The 24,528-nt window shown below is 39.1% G+C and overlaps 1 protein-coding gene across 1 annotated transcript in view; it reads left to right on the top strand.

Moving 5' to 3' along the window:
* LOC133661045 (plexin-A1-like) overlaps positions 1-24,528 on the top strand; it is a 112,858-nt gene that overhangs the window by 85,323 nt on the left and 3,007 nt on the right. Inside the window, exon 3 of the mRNA XM_062064397.1 lies at positions 18,193-18,375. Coding sequence (XP_061920381.1) covers positions 18,193-18,375 — 183 coding nt within the window. The remainder of the gene's footprint in view (positions 1-18,192; positions 18,376-24,528) is intronic.

Here is a 24,528-nt window from a genome sequence, read left to right as displayed (position 1 = left end):
AAGATAGGATGGAGCTAGACCATGTAGTATTTTATACGTAAGTAGTGAAACCTCAAAGCACATCTTAAGTGCACAGGAAGCCAGTGCAGGTGAGCCAGTATGTGTGTGTGTATATATATATATATATATATATATATATATATATATATATATATATATATATATATATATATATATATATATATATATATATATATATATATATATATATATATATATATATGTAGGTATATATGTATATAAAGGTATATACAGTATAGGCGTAATATGATGAAGTTGTCATATGGCCCAGGTGGTGACAAGATCTTGATGGGTGTGACTAAATAAAGTAGTTTTCTTACAGACACTGGCCACTACTATCGTCCTTTCTACAAATATTTTGTGTAATTTCTCCAGAATAATGTGTTTTTCCTAGGTGTCCATCACCCCACTGCCCAACAGACATTTTTATTGGCAACATGTTTTTCTTGAAGTGTAATGGCAGTAATTCACAGCAGTCATCATATTTGGCTGTACACAAGTCCACTGCTGTTTCTCCAAAAGGAGCTGACTATTGATGAAATCCACCGGAGTAATGTTTGCCCACACATATTTTCCTGCCGTGAAAAGTGAAAGAAACAGCTGTTTGTCTTTCAGCACGGGGCGTGTTGCGTACGTCCGTAATCAGTCGGGGTTATTGCGTGTTTACTCCGACGTACATGCATGTTGAATACTACATTCTATTGATGAATTGGACGTCTGAGTAGAAACGGCTCCCTAATAAAGAAACCACAATAGTGACCTTTGACCAAGTACTTCCACCCTCGCTCACCTTCACCTAGTACCTCAAGCGGTTTTTGGGCACCACACAGATCTGTAATTGCAGTGTGAGCTGTTCTCTTGAATAAATAAAAGCCAGATCTCGAACAGACGTGCCTTCTTACCCTCAGCTGAAACCAGGAAAGTGGTATCAATAGGTGACTCTAATTTATCTTCTAATGACTGGTACTCCAATTTGCGGTGGATATAATGACCACAATACAGATGCAGCCTTCAGGTCTTGTTCACACCGCAGGTCAATTTGGATTCATTGCCCATATGCCACCTGTATCGGACTTTTTCATGTCCGTGTGAACAGTGCAATTCTGAATTTTTCATATGTAACCCAGGTCTCGTTTTTTGTATGTAGAAATAAATCGGGTATATACACAACGTGTCCTCAATAGGCCCTTCTTTTGGTTCTCGGAACCTCTAGTTCTTAGAACTAGAGGTTCCTGTAGAGTTGTGTGGTTTGTGTGTCCACCACATTTCACAGTTAAGGTAGTTTATACAAATCAGACTGATGACGTATGGAGACACTGATACCATGTAAATAAACACACATTGGTTCACAGTTCTGTTACTAAAAAGTAAGTAAATGAAATACAAGCAATATATTTGATACAAATAAAGTGTACGAAATTGTTCATAAAAAGTCAGGCTTTTTTCCGCAATGTTCAACAGTCAGAAAGTCGTACTCTCATAAATGATGAATTCATGAGGGTCAGGTGATTCCTTTTGGTCCATTTCAGCTGTAAATAACAATATATAAATAATACATATCAGTGTTTATCTGTAAATAACAATACATCAATAATAAATGTCAGTATTTATCTGTAAATAACAATATATCAATAATAAATGTAAGTGTTTATATTTAAATAACAATATACAAAATAAATGTCAGTATTTATCTGTAAAAAACAATATACACTACCGTTCAAAAGTTTGGGGTCACATTGAAATGTCCTTATTTTTTAAGGAAAAGCACTGTACTTTTCAATGAAGATAACTTTAAACTAGTCTTAACTTTAAAGAAATACACTATACATTGCTATCTGTAAATAACAATATATAAATAATAAATGTCAGTATTTAACTGTAAATAACAATATATCAATAATAAATGTCAGTGTTTATCTGTAAATAACAATATATCAATAATAAATGTCAGTGTTTATCTGCAAATAACAATATATAAATACTAGGGGTGTAACGGTACACAAAAACTTCGGTTCGGTACGTACCTCGGTTTAGAGGTCACGGTTCGGGGGGGTTACCCACATATGCGGTCCTCTCCAAGGTTTCTCATAGTCATTCACATTGACGTCCCACTGGGTTGTGAGTTTTTCCTTGCCCTTATGTGGGCTCTGTACCGAGGATGTCGTTGTGGCTTGTACAGCCCTTTGAGACACTTGTGATTTAGGGCTATATAAATAAACATTGATTGATTGATTTTCGGTACAGTAAGAAAACAACAAAATATATATTTTTTGGTTATTTATTTACCAAATTTGTAAACAATGGCTTTATCCTTTTAACATTGGGAACACTATAATAATTCTGCCCACGTTAATCAACATTAAAGTGCCTCAAGTTGTTGCTCAGATGAAATAAAATGACAAAACTTTTTTTCTACATATAAAAAGTGCAACATTAAACAGTTTCAAGTCAACTCATCATGCTTAATTTATTACAGCATTTGGGAAGCCTGTAGTTGATTACTACAGGCCACATTACTAATGATTAATGTAACTATAGCTGAAAAAATAGTACAATAGCAATAGGAGAGACTATTCATCCCTGAACACCATGGAGTTCATGTGAAATAACAGATAGATAGGGCTTTGCTGTCCCTCACACACACACACATACACACACACACACCGCAAAATGAGCTAACGTTACGCTAAAAGCGAATTAGCCTTCACCTCAAGCCAGGACTGCGAGCGAGCTGAGCTGCAGTTTAAGTTTCTAGAAGGTCAACGGGCTCATAGTGATGTTACTAGTAGTTGACTGGGAGGTGTTTATTATCATTTGGGGAGAGTCCGCTGCCTGATGCTTACCTGCTAAACACCTATCTGCTCATCACAACGCTGGAGCACTGACGACATGTGCTCTGAATATGCACTGATGATTGGCTGTTACCGCTTTGTGTGTAACCAATCAGATGGTTGTGTGGGTGGGACAATGGTGGGTGCTGAGACAGAGGCAGAAGAACCAAAGCAGCTTGTTAAGACTTTAGCTTAGAAACTCGTTCGGTACACCCCCGTACCGAACCGAAACCCCCGTACCAAAACGGTTCAATACAAAACACGTACCGTTACACCCCTAATAAATAATAATGATTGTGAACGATAGGCACAATTCCCTAAAAAGTGTAGTTCCCATTTAAGGTAGTACAGTAGATCACAATCACAACAGCGAAATCCACCGAAAAAATACAATTACTGGAGTTCCAACTAAAACTCAGAAACCTCAGATATGCCTAATGTATAAAAATGTGACCTGTGCTGGCAAAATGAGTCACAATGAGGAAATTTTAAAAACGGAGTTATTGTTATTTACACATTCTCCATCTAAAGACCTTCAAAATGATATATGGTTTGTTGGAATCGGACAGAAAATGACCGAGTTACATCCGATTGAAGTCGACCAAGTTTGAGGGTCCGTTTTGAGAAAAACCAGCTTAAAGTTTACTGTTCCAGAACAGAATGTTCCAAAACAAAACTCCATAGCAACCATACCTTAAAAGTCCTTGTAGCAACACCAAAATTGGTACAATTACAGTCAAATCCCATGTCTAAAGGAAAAATATATATTCCACTCTATTGAAAACGGTTATGTACAACAATTTCAACAAAGTTATGTTACAGTTTTTTTGTTCACTGGTCAGTTTGTCAGCTGGTCAGCTGTCCGTAATATTCCTGACCAGCAGCACTAAGAAGATTCGCCGACTGCAGTGAATTTAGCGCACTTGCAACCGCCTGTGTACCCTCTCCACCTTCTAAATCCATTACGGAATGTAAAACAGTCTAACTTATCCACAAAAATAATAATTAAATGTTCGAAAATCACCTTTTTTGACCAAATATTCCGCTCGAATTACTGTGTGTTGTTTTTCATCAGGGCACTGCCATGATACCACAATGCACCGCGCGGGGTGATTCAACCAATGAGGGTACGCCTCACAGCGACCGCTTAGCAACAAGCCGGATTTGTTTACGTCGGGACAGGTTTAAAAACTCGAATTCTATTGGTTCAGAATGGCGTCATCGGGAATTCCATGCTCATTTTTAGAAAGTAGGTAAACTTGGCGTCACAATGATACCAAATATGGCTAGGGGGATTCCCCCTTATTGCCGCGAGTGAGCGTTGAAAACACTTGATTTTCTCAAGGAATTTTAACACAAAGGACTAATTTCTGAAGACATACCTCGTACAAAACCTTCAAATAAAGGTGATTTAAGATGTTTTCTTGCTATTTCGATGATTGGGATCGCTAGATTGTGGCTTTATGGACTCATTTTTGTGAAAATCTCAATTTCAACCAAGATACATTTTTTTTCACTTATTTGCCTGTAGGTCAAAATTAGCCTGTGCGTATTCCGACTCATTTTGCCAGCACGGGTCACAAATGTTTGGACTTATAAACACAGTCGCACGCACTCCGTCACGCAATTTTGAGTGTCATTGTGCGTACGTAACCCCCTCACGTTACGCCCTCGTCATGCCTTCACTTCACCTCAGATGAAGGGGATCTTAGGAATTTAATCAAAGTAAAAAATAAAAGGTCAATTTATATGTAATTGCTGCAACATTTTAGATAAAAACACGTTGTAAAACCTGTTCAGTTTAAAGGTGCACTAAGACGCAGCTGGAAGTCAACACATTTATGAAGTTACACCACTGAGTAATTGCTTTTTATTGCTTTATTATTACACATTTAACAGCGAGCTGGTATCAACACAATGGCAATATTAGGAATATTTGAATCATCATCTCATTTTGTGTGCAAGTTAGTAAATTACAACCAAACTACTAATATACTTTACTCACATGATCCTGACTTTACACATGAATAGAGGATATGGTCAGACAAATATTTTTCATAACATCAATGACATACTTGACATATTTTATTATTTTTGGAAGAAAAAGTGGAAGAAATCATCTCTAAGAACATGCATATTGGGTGTGAGTTATACCTCGTCAACTTATACATATTTCATTTTTTGATGTTTATTATGATTTATACATCAACATATTCTCATGATAATTAAATACAAATCTAATCTCCAAGCACCACGCCCTTTTAAATGTATCATCTCGCAAATACACGTGTGTAATTGCTACTTCCTGCTACCATGGCGATCTGTCTATTTACACAGTCAGGTGTTAAACAAGCACATTCAATACATGCTAATAGATTTGATGGAGAAGTGAAGAAAACGTAAAATATCAACGCTTCCCACAAATGTTTTCATGTCAATGACGAGACTATTAATGCAGTGATCGATTTAGCATTTGAAAACAAAACAAAGAATAAGCAAATAAGATAATTGTTTTTATAGGTTGAAGAAATACATGTATTTGCTTCCATTACATGTAGGATCCAAATCTTTGTGTAAAATATGACTGAACATTAGAGATGTCCGATAATATCGGACTGCCAATATTATCGGCCGATAAATGCTTTAAAATGTAATATCGGAAATTATCGGTATTGGTTTGAAAAAGTAAAATTTATGACTTTTTAAAACGCCGCTGTGTACACGGACATAGGGAGAAGTACAGAGCGTCAATAAACCTTAAAGGCACTGCCTTTGCGTGCCGGCCCAGTCACATAATATCTACGGCTTTTCACACACACAAGTGAATGCAAGGCATACTTGGTCAACAGCCATACAGGTCACACTGAGGGTAGCCGTATAAACAACTTTAACACTGTTACAAATATGCGCCACACTGTGAACCCACACCAAACAAGAATGACAAACACATTTCAGGAGAACATCCGCACCGTAACACAACATAAACACAACAGAACAAATACCCAGAACCCCTTGCAGCACTAACTCTTCCGGGACGCTACAATATACACCCCCCGGTACCCCCTACACCCCCCCCCCCCACCTCAACCCCGCCCACCTCAACCTCCTCATGCTCTCTCAGGGAGAGCATGTCCCAAATTCCAAGCTGCTGTTTTGAGGCATGTTGAAAAAAATAATAAAAAAATAAAATAAAATAAAAAAAATAAAACAAGTAAATAAATAAAAAATAAAAACTAGAACAGCCAAATAGCTAAAACTAGTATGCATATATATATATATATATAAAAAAAAAAAGCTTTTTTTTTTTTAAAAGAATGGTTTTTAAGCATTTTTTAAAAGCATCCACAGTCTGTGGTGCCCTCAGGTGGTCAGGGAGAGCGTTCCACAGACTGGGAGCGGCGGAGCAGAAAGCCCGGTCTCCCATTGTTCGTAGCTTTGTCCTCTGAGGTTGGAGGAGGTTAGCCTGTCCGGAGCGGAGGTGTAGCTAATTGCTTTGTGGATGTCGGGAACATGGTTTGTCGTGATCACAATATGCAGACGACAGCGGGAGGCAGCGTGCAGGTAAAAAGGCATCTAAAGCTTAAACCTAAAAAAAAAACAAAAGGGGAGTGCCGCTAAGAAAAGGCATTGAAGCTTAGGGATGTCTATGCAGAACGAAACTAAAACTGAACTGGCTGCAAAGTAAACAAAAACGGAATGCTGGACGACCGCAAAGACTTACAGCGTGTGGAGCAGCAGACGGCGTCCACAAAGTACATCCGTACATGACATGACAATCAACGACAAAAGAGGAAACACTACACACAGGAAAACAGCAAAACACTCCAAATAAGTCATGGGGTGATGTGACAGGTGGTGACAGTACACCTACTTTGAGACAAGAGCTATTATGATGCATGCTTGGTTATGGTTTAAAGTCATACCCGACAATTGCGAGAACTACTTTTTACTGGCTGCTGAGTGTCATTTTTTTATGTTTTCCGCTAGTGGTGTGCCTCGGGATTTTTCCAATGAAAAAAATGTGCCTTGGCTGGAAAAAGGTTGAAAAACACTTGGTTAAGGCATGTGCGGTCAAAATAAATCAATCTGCGTTTATACATAATTGATAAGATAATTTTTTTTTGTGATTAATTACAAAAAGAGAAGGCGCTAACTTGGCAGCCCTTGTTTTGAAGATCACATTCTTTGTGTGGAAAAGCCTTTTCAGCCCTGTTTGGAGTGTACACAAGCTTTTTAGATGAGGCCCATGGACGTTTCTTTTCACTTTTACAACACACTCCTTTCCTGCATGTGTCAGACCTCTGTTGACCTAACAGCGTGCCTGAGAACACAACAGGAACCTAAATACCGCCAATAAAAGACCACCGAGGGTAATACTGGGGATGGAGTTTCAAAATATTCACAATAATTCCGTGACGTGTGACGGTGTCAAAACAACAACTTGGAGAGAGTAGTTTTTTTCTGGCGCTTTTTGTGTTGGCTGGTCAGAAAATAAAGCAGATTCATACTTGCCAACCCTCCCGTTTTTAGCGGGAGAATCCCGGTATTCAGCGCCTCTCCCGACAACCTCCCGGCAGAGATTTTCTCCCGACAAACTCCCGGTATTCAGCCGGAGCTGGAGGGGGCGTGGACCTGAGACTGAGTGGGGACAGCCTGTTCTCACGTCCGCTTTCCCACAATATAAACAGCTTGCCTGCCCAATGACGTCATAACATCTAGGGCTTTTAGAGAGTAGAGTGCACAACTGCGCACACAACAAGGAGACTCATCATGAACGGAGAAGTTAAACAGGACAATACTGCCATCTAATGGATAGCCACCGGAACACTGAAATTCAAGTATTTTTTTTTTTTCTATGTAAATAAAATAAATATATATATATATATATATATATATATATATATATATATATATATATATATATATATATATATATATATATACATATATATATATATATACATAGTGAACTATATATATATATATATAGTGAATTCTAGCTATATATATATATATATATATATATATATATATATATATATATATATATATATATATATATATATATATATATATATATTCACTGAAAGTCAAGTATTTCATACATATATATATATATATATATATATATATATATATATATATATATATATATATATGTCTTAATTAGATTATCCAAAAAATAGTGCTCGATACCGTGGTAGAGCGTAATATGTATGTGTGGGAAAAAATCACAAGACTATTTCATCTCTACAGGCCTGTTTCATGAGGGTTTCCTCAATCCTCAGGAGATTTTAAAATCTCCTGAGGATTGAGGAAACCCCTCATGAAACAGGCCTGTAGAGATGAAATAGTCTTGTGATTTTTTTTTTTTTTTCCCACACATACATATATATATATATATATATATGAAATATATATGAAATACTCGAGTTATACTCCCGATATTGGAGGTCTAAAGTTTGGCAAGTATGCAGATTTCATGCAGAGGATTTATGGAGATTCTCTCAAGTGTTGCCAGCCCAGCTGATCAAGGTGCACCCGACCGTATTAGCGACGCTAGAAATTATGCTAATGTTCCTTTTTGAAATCAAATGTTGAAGAAGAAGATGAAGTCCTCTACGTTACATTATAGACTTGAGAGACACTCAACTGTAAGGTTTTTGTTCAATCTTTGCTCGTAACAGTAGATGTTTGACATGTTTGTAGTAATAAACATGATTACAACATATTATTACAAATTATTACGTTTTAATGCAAAATGGTGACATTTGTCATATAAAATTCTGACTTTTATCACAATACAGTGTTTCCCATAAACTGCCAAGATACCTGTGGCGGTGGGGGCGTGGCTATGGGCGTGGTCACCATGACATCATCGAGTAATTTGCATAATTGACCACAAGGATATGATTTTCTCTAAAAAGGCTCAAAAAATATATACTTACTAATTAATAGTAACAGTTTTGTTTTAAACGTCCATCCATCCATCCATCCATTTTACAATATAATTACAACACTTTATGTACATATTTATATACAGATTTGAACAATAAGTTATTCACTGAAATATATTTATTAATTGTGGTTCTTACAAAAAATATATCTTATAAAAATATAAAAGCTAAAATGTCTCTTAAAGCTCTGCCCCTTTAAATAATTTAACTTTAGCCTACTACTACAACCATATTATTTACCAGCAACATAAAGTGAAACAGAGGCAGAGGTGTCCTGCCACAGTCAGTAACAAATAAACAGAAAACAGTAGTGGTGGTAGATAGACACAGAGCTTCATCAAACATCTGATCCACTGAACAAAGAGCTCCAAAAATCTTGATCCTACACTTCTCTTTTGTAAAGTAAATCTGAACAGCTGATATGGGCATCTACATCAACTATGTGATTTGCCTGAGAAGCTGGACAGGACAAAAAAAATAAAAAAATAAATCTATTTGTGGCGGCCTTAATTATTTCGTGGCAGGCCGCCACAAATAAATGAATGTGTGGGAAACACTGCAATATTGCCAGTTTTTTTGTTTTACTTGTAAAATACCGAGATCATGACTTTCGTCATAATTTTGCCGGGCAAAATTCCGACTATTATAATATTGCCAACATTTTAAAGTTTTCTTTTGTCGAGTGAAATGACAACTTTTTATAAAATTGCCAAAATTGTAAGCTTTTCTTGTAACATTGCGACTGTTACCGAGTAAACTTCCAACTTTTATCATAATATTGCACACATGTTCAGTTTTTCTTGTAAAATTTTGACTTGCGTTGAGTAAAATGACAACTTTTATTACAAACCCCGTTTCCATATGAGTTGGGAAATTGTGTTAGATGTAAATATAAATGGAATACAATGATTTGCAAATCATTTTCAACCCATATTCGGTTGAATATGCTACAAAGACAACATATTTGATGATTAAACTGATAAACATTATTTTTTTTGCAAATAATCATTAACTTTAGAATTTGAAGCCAGCAACACGTGACAAAGAAGTTGGGAAAGGTGGCAATAAATACTGATAAAGTTGAGGAATGCTCATCAAACACTTATTTGGAACATCCCACAGGTGAACAGGCAAATTGGGAACAGGTGGGTGCCATGATTGGGTATAAAAGTAGATTCCATGAAATGCTCAGTCATTCACAAACAAGGATGGGGCGAGGGTCACCACTTTGTCAACAAATGCGTGAGCAAATTGTTGAACAGTTTAAGAAAAACCTTTCTCAAGCAGCTATTGCAAGGAATTTAGGGATTTCACCATCTACGCTCCGTAATATCATCAAAGGGTTCAGAGAATCTGGAGAAATCACTGCACGTAAGCAGCTAAGCTCGTGACCTTCCATCCCTCAGGCTGTACTGCATCAACAAGCGACATCAGTGTGTAAAGGATATCACCACATGGGCTCAGGAACACTTCAGAAACCCACTGTCAGTAACTACAGTTGGTCGCTACATCTGTAAGTGCAAGTTAAAACTCTCCTATGCAAGGCGAAAACCGTTTATCAACAACACCCAGAAACGCCGTCGGCTTCGCTGGGCCTGAGCTCATCTAAGATGGACTGATACAAAGTGGAAAAGTGTTCTGTGGTCTGACGAGTCCACATTTCAAATTGTTTTTGGAAACTGTGGACGTCGTGTCCTCCGGACTAAAGAGGAAAAGAACCATCCGGATTGTTGTAGGCGCAAAGTGTAAAAGCCAGCATGTGTGATGGTATGGGGGTGTATTAGTGCCAAAGACATGGGTAACTTACACATCTGTGAAGGCGCCATTAATGCTGAAAGGTACATATAGCTTTTGGAGCAACATATGTTGCCATCCAAGCAACGTTACCATGGACGCCCCTGCTTATTTCAGCAAGACAATGCCAAGCCACGTGTTACAACAGCGTGGCTTCTTAGTAAAAGAGTGCGGGTACTAGACTGGCCTGCCTGTAGTCCAGACCTGTCTCCCATTGAAAATGTGTGGCACATTATGAAGCCTAAAATAGCACAAGGGAGACCCCCGGACTGTTGAACAACTTAAGCTGTACATCAGGGTTTGTATAATACTGCCAAAATTAAAAGTTTTTCTTGTGAAATTCCAACTCATTTTTCACAACAAGCTTTGTATATATTAATAATGTTGTAAATACACATCTTTACATATATAGAAAGGGTGGTCTCAAGAAGGTAACAAATACAAAAGTGTGTGTGTGTGTTTGCTAGAAAGACTTTCCCTATTGTGGCCATTAGTGGCCACAATAGAAGGTTGTTTGAGGTAGGGTCTTCACTAGCACACAGCCATTAAATGTCTTGTATCCCCTTGCTCCGTCACACAGGACACAGAAAGTGAAACTGAGGTATTTGTAGCCTTTTGTTCAAGATAATTGACTTTCCGACACACACATTCGGACATTTTGGCACCAGTGCGGATGAGCGAGTTCATGCCAATTTGCCAAGAAAGTCCGGATGAAAAGAGAGTGATGGACGGGGTTGAAAGAGTTGAGGTATTGATGCTCACTCGCTTACTTTTAGGAACTTGAACGCCACCCAAAAAGATAAAGAAAAGCGGAATAACGACTTATTGATCATTGTGTTGCTTGCTGTTTAGGGTGAGGGTCCATGTGGGGCCAGATCTTTGTCCTCTATGGATCCATCACATGATGAGTGTGTCTTCTTACCACTGTTGTTCATGCAAGTGTGTGACCGAGTGTATGTTCTTACCACTGCTGTTCATGCGAGTGTGTGACCGAGTGTGTGTTCTTACCACTGCTGTTCATGCAAGTGTGTGACCGAGTGTGTGTTCTTACCACTGTTGTTCATGCAAGTGTGTGACCGAGTGTGTGTTCTTAACACTGTTGTTCATGCAAGTGTGTGACCGAGTGTGTGTTCGCACCACTGTTGTTCATGCAAGTGTGTGACCCAGTGTGTGTTCTTACCACTGTTGTTCATGCAAGTGTGTGACCGAGTGTGTGTTCTTACCACTGTTGTTCATGCAAGTGTGTGACCGAGTGTGTGTTCTTACCACTGTTGTTCATGCAAGTGTGTGACCGAGTGTGTGTTCTTACCACTGTTGTTCATGCAAGTGTGTGACCGAGTGTGTGTTCTTACCACTGTTGTTCATGCAAGTGTGTGACCGAGTGTGTGTTCTTACCACTGTTGTTCATGCTACTGTGTGACCGAGTGTGTGTTCTTAACACTGTTGTTCATGCAAGTGTGTGAACGAGTGTGTGTTCGCACCACTGTTGTTCATGCAAGTGTGTGACCCAGTGTGTGTTCTTACCACTGCTGTTCATGCAAGTGTGTGACCCAGTGTGTGTTCTTACCACTGTTGTTCATGCAAGTGTGTGACCGAGTGTTTGTTCTTACCACTGTTGTTCATGCAAGTGTGTGACCGAGTGTGTGTTCTTACCACTGCTGTTCATGCAAGTGTGTGACCGAGTGTGTGTTCTTAACACTGTTGTTCATGCAAGTGTGTGACCGAGTGTGTGTTCTTACCACTGCTGTTCATGCAAGTGTGTGACCGAGTGTGTGTTCTTACCACTGTTGTTCATGCAAGTGTGTGACCGAGTGTGTGTTCTTACCACTGTTGTTCATGCAAGTGTGTGACCGAGTGTGTGTTCTTACCACTGCTGTTCATGCAAGTGTGTGACCGAGTGTGTGTTCTTAACACTGTTGTTCATGCAAGTGTGTGACCGAGTGTGTGTTCTTACCACTGCTGTTCATGCAAGTGTGTGACCGAGTGTGTGTTCTTACCACTGTTGTTCATGCAAGTGTGTGACCGAGTGTGTGTTCTTACCACTGTTGTTCATGCAAGTGTGTGACCGAGTGTGTGTTCTTACCACTGTTGTTCATGCAAGTGTGTGACCGAGTGTGTGTTCTTACCACTGTTGTTCATGCAAGTGTGTGACCGAGTGTGTGTTCTTAACACTGTTGTTCATGCAAGTGTGTGACCCAGTGTGTGTTCTTACCACTGCTGTTCATGCAAGTGTGTGACCGAGTGTGTGTTCGCACCACTGTTGTTCATGCAAGTGTGTGACCGAGTGTGTGTTCTTACCACTGTTGTTCATGCAAGTGTGTGACCGAGTGTGTGTTCTTACCACTGTTGTTCATGCAAGTGTGTGACCCAGTGTGTGTTCTTACCACTGCTGTTCATGCAAGTGTGTGACCGAGTGTGTGTTCTTACCACTGTTGTTCATGCAAGTGTGTGACCGAGTGTGTGTTCGCACCACTGTTGTTCATGCAAGTGTGTGACCGAGTGTGTGTTCTTAACACTGTTGTTCATGCAAGTGTGTGAACGAGTGTGTGTTCGCACCACTGTTGTTCATGCAAGTGTGTGACCCAGTGTGTGTTCTTACCACTGCTGTTCATGCAAGTGTGTGACCGAGTGTGTGTTCTTACCACTGTTGTTCATGCAAGTGTGTGACCGAGTGTGTGTTCTTAACACTGTTGTTCATGCAAGTGTGTGACCGAGTGTGTGTTCTTACCACTGCTGTTCATGCAAGTGTGTGACCGAGTGTGTGTTCTTACCACTGTTGTTCATGCAAGTGTGTGACCGAGTGTGTGTTCTTAACACTGTTGTTCATGCAAGTGTGTGACCGAGTGTGTGTTCTTACCACTGTTGTTCATGCAAGTGTGTGACCGAGTGTGTGTTCTTACCACTGTTGTTCATGCAAGTGTGTGACCCAGTGTGTGTTCTTACCATTGTTGTTCATGCAAGTGTGTGACCGAGTGTGTGTTCTTACCACTGTTGTTCATGCAAGTGTGTGACCGAGTGTGTGTTCTTACCACTGTTGTTCATGCAAGTGTGTGACCGAGTGTTTGTTCTTACCACTGCTGTTCATGCAAGTGTGTGACCGAGTGTGTGTTCGCACCACTGTTGTTCATGCAAGTGTGTGACCGAGTGTTTGTTCTTACCACTGTTGTTCATGCAAGTGTGTGACCGAGTGTGTGTTCTTAACACTGTTGTTCATTCAAGTGTGTGACCGAGTGTGTGTACTTAACACTGTTGTTCATGCAAGTGTGTGACCGAGTGTGTGTTCTTAACACTGTTGTTCATGCAAGTGTGTTATTTATGCAAGCATCACACACACTAACTGGTTAAAGCATGATATGGGTCAGACACACTAACTGGTTAAAGCATGGGTGTCAAACTGTGGCCCGCGGGCCAAATTTGGCCCGCCGTGTAATTTCACTTGGCCCGTGAGGTGATATCAAATTAACACTAGAGCTGGCCCGCCGATTATATACAGCGGCGGTGACGCGGTACACCGCTAATTCTCATATTTGCCAAACCCCCCAAGAGACTCCCAAATTTCATTGACGCCTTCCGAGAATTTCTCATCCTCTTTTCTTCCGGTCCAACGATTGCTGGCCCAGTTCCTTAATATGTGCGAGTTTGGCACTCACACTGAAGTGAATGCATAGCATATTTGATCTTCAGCGATACAGGTTACACTGAGGGTGCCAGTATAAAAAAAACTTTAACGTTGTTAGAAATATACGCCACACTGTGAATCCACACCAAACAAGAATGACAAACACATTTCGGGAGAACATCCGCACAGTAACAAAACATAAACACAACAAAACAAATACCCAGAATCCCATGCAGCCCTAACTCTTCCGGGCTGCAATATACACCCCCCGCCCCCCAACCCCGCCCTCCTCAACCGACGCACAGAGGGAGGGGGGTGTGGGGTTGGGGGGGGGGGGGGGTTCTGGGGTTTGGTGGTAGCGGGGGTGTATATTGCAGCCCGGAAGAGTTAGGGCTGCATGGGATTCTGGGTATTTGTTTTGTTTGAATTTTTAATTATTATTATTATTATTTGAAACTCGATTTTGCATGTCACTATAAAGTTATATAAGCCTTGCTTGTTCCATATTCAATGCAAAACTTGTTTGGGTCTCTATTAAAAGGTTAATTTGTTCAACCTTGGCCCGCGGCTTTGTTCAGTTTTAAATTTTGGCCCACTCTGTATTTGAGTTTGACACCCCTGGGTTAAAGCATGATATGGGTCACACACACTAACTGGTTAAAGCATGATATGGGTCACACACACTAACTGGTTAAAGCATGATATGGGTCACACACACACACACTAACTGGTTAAAGCATGATATGGGTCACACACACACACACACACACACACACACACACACACACACACACACACACACACACACACACACACACACACACACACACACACACACACTAACTGGTTAAAGCATGATATGGGTCACACACACACACACACACACACACACACACACACACACACACACACACACACACACACACACACACACACACACACACACACACACACACACACACACACACACACACACACACACACACACACTAACTGGTTAAAGCATGATATGGGTCACACACACACACACACACACACACACACACACACACACACACACACACACACACACACACACACACACACACACACACACACACATACACACACACACACACACTAACTGGTTAAAGCATGATATGGGTCAGACACACACTAACTGGTTAAAGCATGAAATGGGTCAGACACACACTAACTGGTTAAAGCATGATATGGGTGAGCGGGTGATGGTGTGTCCATGACACTGGAATGCTGCAGATGAAGTCACATGGTCACCAGCACACTCCACAATATGCTGAACTTCACTATGCTACATTCTGTGTGGAAGGGAAACAAGGTTGTGTTTGTGAACGGGCCACATTTGAACAGGACACTTACCGTGAAGAGAAGTTGAAGTTGAATGATGCACCATCAGCCCCATTCTGCTCTGTAGGTTCTGTGAGAAATAACATTTGTTTTGACCTTGTTGCTCTTCTGAGGTGCCTTGCACAAAGTTGACTGAGGTGTTTGAGAAAAACAGTATAATAGTAAAGCAGGCTTTGGTGCAGAACATCCTGCCTATACCTTTTATCGTGAACTCTAGTAGTGTGAACCTACCCATCCCATTCCCATTCCTCGGGTGGTCATTAGAACCGGTTCTCCCAATGTATTATATGATATAATAATGACACATTTTCAAAGCAGCTCCATCTGCTTGCATGAAGATGGCCTAAAACATATTTTTAAAAATGGATTCTTATTTGAAAAAATGCATTTAATTACTCGCGATTAGATATAGATATAATTTGTCATCATTCGCAAGTGTAGATGACTGATGATTTTCAAGTTTTTAATACCATGACTGGACATTTAATTTGATTTAATGAAATGTGATTTGAACATTCCTTTTTTCAAACAGCTATGTTTGTGAGGACAATAACACAACAATTGCCTTTAGTGTGTTGGCGCCTCGCCAGATATAGCATTTTGCTAAAACACTGTGTGTCTGCACAGTTTTTGTATTCCTGCTGTAGGAGCGCTTGCATTCAGAGGAGGAGCTACACTCCCATGTTTAGATACCCGCTCCATCCATTAATAACACAACATGTTTTAATGTGGATTGTTATGATGTTGTTTGGAAATGTGATCTTTCATATTTCTACCTGAATAAATGCTTCTGATATTCTGTACATGACATGTCGTACGAGTATTCATACCTCTGCATGGAGCCTTCTCTATTTATTAATCAAATGTAAACGTCAGCCTGCTAAATATTCTGTAACTAAGGACTCAACTGGAATATTTTATAAAAGAGTTTACACAATATTTCAGACTTAGAATTGGGATGAATGAAAACACTTGATTCAGTTTCCCTATGAAGCTGATATTTATACAATTTATTTGATTAAGTAGTGTAAGATTAGGATTAGAGATGTCCGATAATGGCTTTTTTGCCGATATCCGATATTGTACAACTCTTAATTACCGATTCCGATATCAACCGATACCGATGTATACAGTGGTGGAATTAACACATTATTATGCCTAATTTTGTTGTGATGCCCCGCTGGATGCATTAAACAATGTAACAAGGTTTTCCCAAAATAAATCAACTCAGGTTATGGAAAAAAATGCCAACATGGCACTGTCATATTTATTATTGAAGTCACAAAGTGCATTATTTTCTTTAACATGCCTCAAAACAGCAGCTTGGAATTTGGGACATGCTCTCCCTGAGAGAGCATGAGGAGGTTGAGGTGGGCAGGGTTGAGGTAGAAGTAGCGGGGGGAGGGGGGGGGTTGCGTTTGACTAAGGGAGATGACGGCAACAGGCACCAGGGGGTGGTAATGTTCAATGATTTATAGTTTGGCCGGGGGTGCGACTTATACTCAGGAGCGACTTATGTGTGAAATTATTAACACATTAGCGTAAAATATCAAATAGTATTATTTATGTCATTCACGTAAGAGACTAGACGTATAAGATTTCATGGGATTTAGCGATTAGGAGTGACAGATTGTTTGGTAAACGTATAGCATGTTCTATATGTTATAGTTATTTGAATGACTCTTACCATAATATGTTACATTAACATACCAGGCACGTTCTCAATTGGTTATTTATGCCTCATATAACGTACACTTATTCAGCCTGTTGTTCACTATTCTTTATTTATTTTAAATTGCCTTTCAAATGTCTATTCTTGGTGTTGGCTTTTATCAAACACATTTCCCCCAAAAATGCGACTTATACTCCAGTGCGACTTATATATGTTTTTTTCCTTCTTTATTAAGCATTTTCAGCCGGTGCGACTTATACTCCGGAGCGACTTATACCGCGAAAAATACGGTATATAGTTAAAATATATATATAATAATAATAAACAATACTAATAAACTATACTAATAAACTATAGAATGGTGTGTGACAAAATCCAAGAGCGTATGTGTGTGACTATGTGTGTAGATTAGCTGTTGAGTGTTACCGTAGCAGGGGGTGTATATTGTAGTGTCCCGGAAGACTTAGTGCTGCAAGGGGATCTGGGTATTTGTTCTGTTGTGTTTTTGTGGTGTTACGGTGCGGATGTTCTCCCGAAATGTGTTTGTCATTCTTGTTTGGTGTGGGTTCACAGTGTGGCGCATATTTGTAACAGTGTTAAAGTTGTTTATACGGCTACCCTCAGTGTGACCTGTATGGCTGTTGACCAAGTATGCCTTGCATTCACCTGTGTGTGTGAAAAGCCGTAGATATTATGTGACTGGGCCGGCACGCAAAGGCAGTGCCTTTAAGGTTTCTTGCCGCTCTGTACATCTCCCTATGTCCATGTACCACTCCATACAGTGGCGTTTTAAAAAGTCATACATTTTACTTTTTGAAACCGATACCGATAATCTCCGATATCACATTTTAAAGCATTTATCGGCCGATAATATCGGCAGTCTGATATCATCGCACATCTCTAATTATGATGCATCCTGTCTTGCTTCTGCAGCCTCTGCAGATAGATGACAACTTCTGTGGCCAGGACTTCAACCAGCCTCTGGGCGGGACCAGCACCATCGAGGGCATCCCGCTCTTCATCGACAAGGAAGACGGCATGACCTCGGTGGCCGCCTACGACTACCGCAGCAACACCGTGGCTTTTGTGGGCACGCGCAACGGCAAACTGAAGAAGGTAGGCCACGTTTGTTTACTTCAACTTCCAAGATTCATTTCCCTTAACTGGGCGAGTTTAACGAGCCATTTGTGGCTTTGGCCCTCATTGATTGCCATGAAAGATGTATAAGGTTCTGTTACCACATTCAGGCTGGCCTATAATTTGAAGAGCTCGCTTTCAATCAATTGCTGCGCTCGTCAGCTCTTTGATGAGCAAAGAGGATGAACATAAGTGACTGGTACATAACTACGGCGGTCTGTGAACGACCGCACTCTTGGGGATAATGTTGAATCTCCCTCTGCTCTGGACCTGTCAATATCATACATATATTATCTTTGGAGCACCTTCTAATGCTCATTTGTGTCTGCACACCATGCGTGTTGTTGATATTGGCCATGTGGCGTTGGAGGGAGGGAAACAATGCAGCTTGGACTCCGGTTCAGTCTTGCACATTTGTCAAAATGACAGCCATTCACCGTCTGGACTTTGCTATTCTTGTGGCCTTTCTTCTCTGCCATTGTCCCCTGCTTGATGGATGTGTGCGAGATCTCACTCTGGTCAGCAAGCGTGGACATCCATGCAGAGCATGAATTGATTAACGTGGACCCTCGACAAGTTGAAAAACGTATTCGGGTGTTACCATTTAGTGGTCAATTGTACAGAATATGTACTGTACTGTGCCATCTACTAATAAAAGTTTCAATCAATCAATCAATCAATCAAAAGCTGACCAAACGACGAAAAGAGCAACTGGTTATTGTCACGGTCCGGCTCGGGTGTTGTTGGTCTTGACCCCATGATGCAAAGGCAGTAGGCACATTGCAGGTAACAAGTATTAACCAAAACTAGTAGGCGTGTTAAGATCGATCGATAGATCGATGTACTTTTAAGAGATTTCCAGTTTGTTTGATCATTTATTTTTACACCCCAAAAATTGTTTTCCTTTACTCTTCCTATTTGTATTTTTGTTTTGATTTTCTCTTCTACTGTTATCAAATAGTATTATTGTAATTTTACTGAAATGTCAAACCATCTTTTTACTTTGTGCATTTCTTCTGTTATTATTAGTATTATCTTCTGTGTGTTCTCTCTTGAACAAAATGCTATCATGTCACCTGCGATCAATACTAACTTTAAGTTTTTTGTAACTTTTTCAAATATTGTATATATATAAGGGTGTAACGGTACACAAAAATTTCGGTTCGGTACGTACCTCGGTTTAGAGGTCACGGATCGGTTCATTTTTGGTACAGTAAGAAAACAACAAAATATACATTTTTGGGTTATTTATTTACCAAATTTGCAAAATCTTCCACCAAAAATATTTTTCTTAGTGGAATATTTGATGTGAAGTAATGGGAACCTTGGATAGGTCAATAATTCATAATAAAATTGATTTTGATTCAATATTATGTTTTAAGCAATGACAGTTTGAAAGAAAAAAAAACAGCTTTGTTTTATTAGTCAACATTGAAACTTTTTCTAAATTACATTTAACCTTTAAGCTTTTTTATTTCACTTTTGTTATGTTTTTTACGATGTGCCGTGGGCCTTTAAAACATTAGCTGTGGGCCGCAAATGGCCTCTGAGGCACACTTTTGACACCCCTGCTATAGATAATAAAAAATTAAATGTGATAAATCTATGGATAAAAAGCAGAGCCTGGCGACGCATGCGCGTTTATCATAACTCTCTCTCTCTCTCTGTCTCTGCCCCTCCCTCACCAATGCTGCTGCACGCACTATTTGTTTTGTTTTTAACCCCTTCTTAACCCTGAACGTACATTGAAAATACACGCAACCCTAACTCAAAATGCCGGACATTTGAGGCATTTAAGAAACTCCGCCCTGACAGCTCCGCAAAAGAGGACGTATGGTCAGTCTATCCTAGCCCGTTAGCTGCTAGCATGCCGTATGTTGTGCCTCGGTGTGCATTGTTTACACAACGTGCGTTACGCTACTTAATATGTCCGTGTGGAAACTCGTTCGGTACACCTCCGAACCGAACCGGAACCCCCGTACCGAAACGGTTCAACACAAATACACGTACCGTTACACCCCTATTTATATATATATAGATTATACAATTTTGGTCCAAGTATTGATCCTTTGGGTACTCCACACGTTATTTTTAGATCCATCAACGCATATTCACCTTGCTTCACATATGACTTCCTGTTTGTTAAGTAGCTTCTTATCCAGTTTAGGGTCTCTAATGCCATACCGTTTTAATTTATTAATTAAAATGAATTGTGTAAAGAAAATCGATTTGAATTCGACTCGCGATTCTCACATTGTGTGATTCAGAATCGATTCTCATTTTGAAAAAATCGATTTTTAAATTTTTATTTATTTATTTGTTTATTTATTTTATTTTTTTTATTATTTTTTTAATTTTTATTAATCAATCCAACAAAACAATACACAGCAATACCATAACAATGCAATCCAATTCGAAAACCAAACCCGACCCAGCAACACTCAGAACTGCAATAAACAGAGCAATTGAGAGGAGACACAAACACCACACAGAACAAACCAAAAGTTGTGAAACAAAAATTAATATTATCAACAAAAGTATTAATATTAGTTACAATTTCAACATTGTGATTAAAAATCCCTCATTGACATTATCATTAGACATTTATAAAATAAAAAAAGAACAATAGTGTCACAGTGGCTTAAGCTTGCATCGCATCTCATAAGCTTGACAACACACTGTGTCCAATATTTTCACAAAGGTAAAATAAGTCATATTTTTGGTTCATTTGATAGTTAAAACAAATTTACATTATTGCAATCAGTTGATAAAACATTGTCCTTTACAATTATAAAAGCTTTTTACGAAAATCTACTACTTGCATGTCAGCAGACTGGGGTAGATCCTGCTGAAATCTATGTATTGAATGAATAGAGTATCCTTTTGAATCGGGAAAATATTGTTTTTGAATCGAAAATCGCGTTGAATTGAAAAAAATCGATTTTGAATCGAATCGTGACCCCAAGAATCGACATTGAATCGAATCGTGGGACACCCAAAGATTCGCAGCCCTAGAAACCGGTCTGTAGTTCTGAATTGGTGTCGTTTTGTCTGGGAATTTGCCCGTTAAAAATGATAGTTACTGATATACATTAAAGGTTCTGTAATGTCTTTGATAACTTTTTTTTATTGCTCTCATATTTATTCCATGACAATCTGTTGAGTTCTTGGATTTGCAGTTCTTGACTATTTTGATTATTTCTTCTTCAGTTACATTTTTGAGAAACATTGAGTGGGGATTTTTGTCTCTTGTCTCACTCGATTCCTCTGCTGATCTGGTATTCTCTGCTCTAGATTTGGTCCGATATTTACGGAGTAGTTATTAAAGTGCTCCGCTACATCATTCATATTATCAATTTTTGTTTCCCTCTACAAAGTGTTTCTTCCAGTGATTTTGTGTATTCTAATGACGTCCTGTTTGGTTATTGTTTCTTCCAATGATTTTGTGTATTCTGCACAGCTGCTGACCGTTTGGTGGGCGTGCATGCAGACCATGCACAAAGTACACAGGCTGGTCCCCTGGAGGCCATTAGTCATGTTCATGTAGCTTTGCCTGGGGGCTTCAAGAGAGGGGGGTGTCAGAATTTCTGTCAAATGGGTGAATAGTCTCCGTGCTTTGTACACTCACCGTTTTAGAGAAAGATCGATAGGAAACAATTTCGCGGGTACAAACATTTACAAAAAATTGTATCCACCCATTGTTATGTATAATATTCATTTGATAAAAAGATTTTACCAGTCGTGTTTACCGTTATTTTGGCTTAGTTAGAGAGAGAAGAGCAACAGGATGAGGGATGGACACGATGAAGGTGGTGTCCACCTGTGTGATGAGCTCATTCCAGCGGTCGTTTGGACGCTGCTGTGGTCAAGGACACAGCGGTGGTCTGGTCATTTGATGTTTCTGATGAAAAGTCTCCTTTCCACTTGTAATCATCTGGAACTGCTGGGCTCGGTCTAGACTTTGGTCAGCGTGTGGCTGCGTTCATCTGGCGCAGATCAGGCCGTGGTGTACTTTGTGAGGACTCGGTGATAGTAAGCCACCCGTGTCTCGGTTGGAGTGAGGGGTTAGCATGTATACTATAGCACAGAGGAACACTGCAAAAAGTCAGTGTTCAAAAACAAGAAAAAAAAAAATACAAACATTAGGGGTATTTTATTTGAACGAAGCAAAATTATCTGCCAATAGAACAATAAAATTTGGCTTGTCAAGACTTTCCAAAACAAGTCAAATTAGCTAACTTCAATGAACCCAAAAATACCTTAAAATAACAATATTCTCACTAATAACAAGTGCACTTTTTTTGGTAGAAAAAAAATTAAAAGAGACCTTTTTGCTCAATATGTTGAAAAATATTCTTAAATTAAGTAACTTGTATTAAGTATCTTGACATAATGATATGCGCTTGGCATTACATTTCTTGAAACCAGTAAACTTATACTAAAAACTCATTTATTGTTCTTAATGGAAAGGCAACAAGGCAACATCTTGTTACTCTCGGGGTCTCCTAGCCGCTCAGGAAAATCATATTGTCTAAAAATGCATTTTTCCATGGATAACATGACATCATCGCGCCAAGTGCGTGCTCTTTCGGTCGATTAGTGCGCATATGTACAGCTTGGCCCCCGGCCAAAATTTTTTTAATTGTAATTTTGAAGAATTCATCTGAATGTGCATGAACTATTTCTGTTCAAAATTGTTAAAAATGTCACATGTTAAAGGTTTAAATTATTACTATATTACTATATGAGTACGTATTTTCTATTGTTTCATTGAAAATAAAACAGCGAAGTCCATTTGGCTGTCATCTGTTTTAATTATGAGACACAATTGTGTCAAAGTCATGATTTTTTTTTTTTTTCATGCTTGAAATAAGAAATGATTACTTTAAAAAAGTAGTTTTATACTTGTGAGTGTTGATGACACAGCTTTGCAACAGTTGATATTCTAGTTTCAAGCATGTTTTACTCAATATAGGTCATCAAATCTCAGCAACAAGCTGTAATATCTTACTGAGATCATTTAGGACCAAAAGCCTTAAAACAAGTAAAACACTAACATAAAATCTGCTTAGTGAGAAGAATTAGCTTATCAGACAGAAAATAAGCAAATATCACCCTTATTTGGGATATTTAATCTTACTTAAATTTCAGTTTTTGCAGTGAGAGGGATAGTCTAGGGAAACTTGACAGACTGGTACCTCTAAAAGGGAAGTAAGTAAGATGGCTTGTCATGTAAATCCAAATGTTTTACCGCATTTAACACAACAGAAATGCTAACCACCTTCACACCATGTCTTTGTTATCAAAGTTACCGTATTTTCCGAGCTATAGAGCGCACCAGTATTTAAGCAAGTTTAAGAATAATTTAATATTTTTACATATATTAACCTCACCGGACTATAACTGGAAGATATATGCTACGAAGGATTTTGTAAATGTTTGTTTTTTGTTTCCAAACGGTGCTCGTCACACGGCAGTAAAACAGCTGATTGAACAAAACAGAAGTCATCGTCATGGTTGAAACTGATTGATTGATTGAAACTTTTATTAGTAGATTGCACAGTAAAGTACACATTCCGTACAATTGACCACTAAATGGTTAAACCCGAATACGTTTTTCAACTTGTTTAAGTCGGGGTCCACGTAAATCAATTCATGGTACAAATATATACTATCTGCATAATACAGTCATCACACAAATTAATCATCAGAGTATATACATTGAATTATTTACATTATTTACAATGCAGGGTGTGGGATGTGGAGGGGGGGCGGGTTAGGTTTGGTTGATATCAGCACTTCAGTCATCAACAATTGCATCATCTGAGAAATGGACATTGAAACAGTGTAGGACTGACTTGGTAGGATATGTACAGCAAGCAGTGAAAATAGTGAGCTCAGAAAGCATAAGAACAAGTATATACATTTGATTATTTACATTTGATTATTTACAATCCGGGGAGGTGGGATGTGGTGGGGGGGAGGGTGTTAGCCTAGGGTTGAAGTTGCCTGGAGGTGTTCTTTTAGTGCGGTTTTGAACGCACTAGCTGCGGAAACTAGCTCTCCATTCAGCTAAACAGACTCAATAACTCCTCGGTGACGTTTCGGTGAAGCTACGAAATTGAAACAATA

Source organism: Entelurus aequoreus, linkage group LG01 (genome assembly GCF_033978785.1).
Source record: "Entelurus aequoreus isolate RoL-2023_Sb linkage group LG01, RoL_Eaeq_v1.1, whole genome shotgun sequence".
Lineage (NCBI taxonomy): Eukaryota > Metazoa > Chordata > Actinopteri > Syngnathiformes > Syngnathidae > Entelurus > Entelurus aequoreus.
This window is presented reverse-complemented; position numbering and strand designations above follow the sequence as displayed.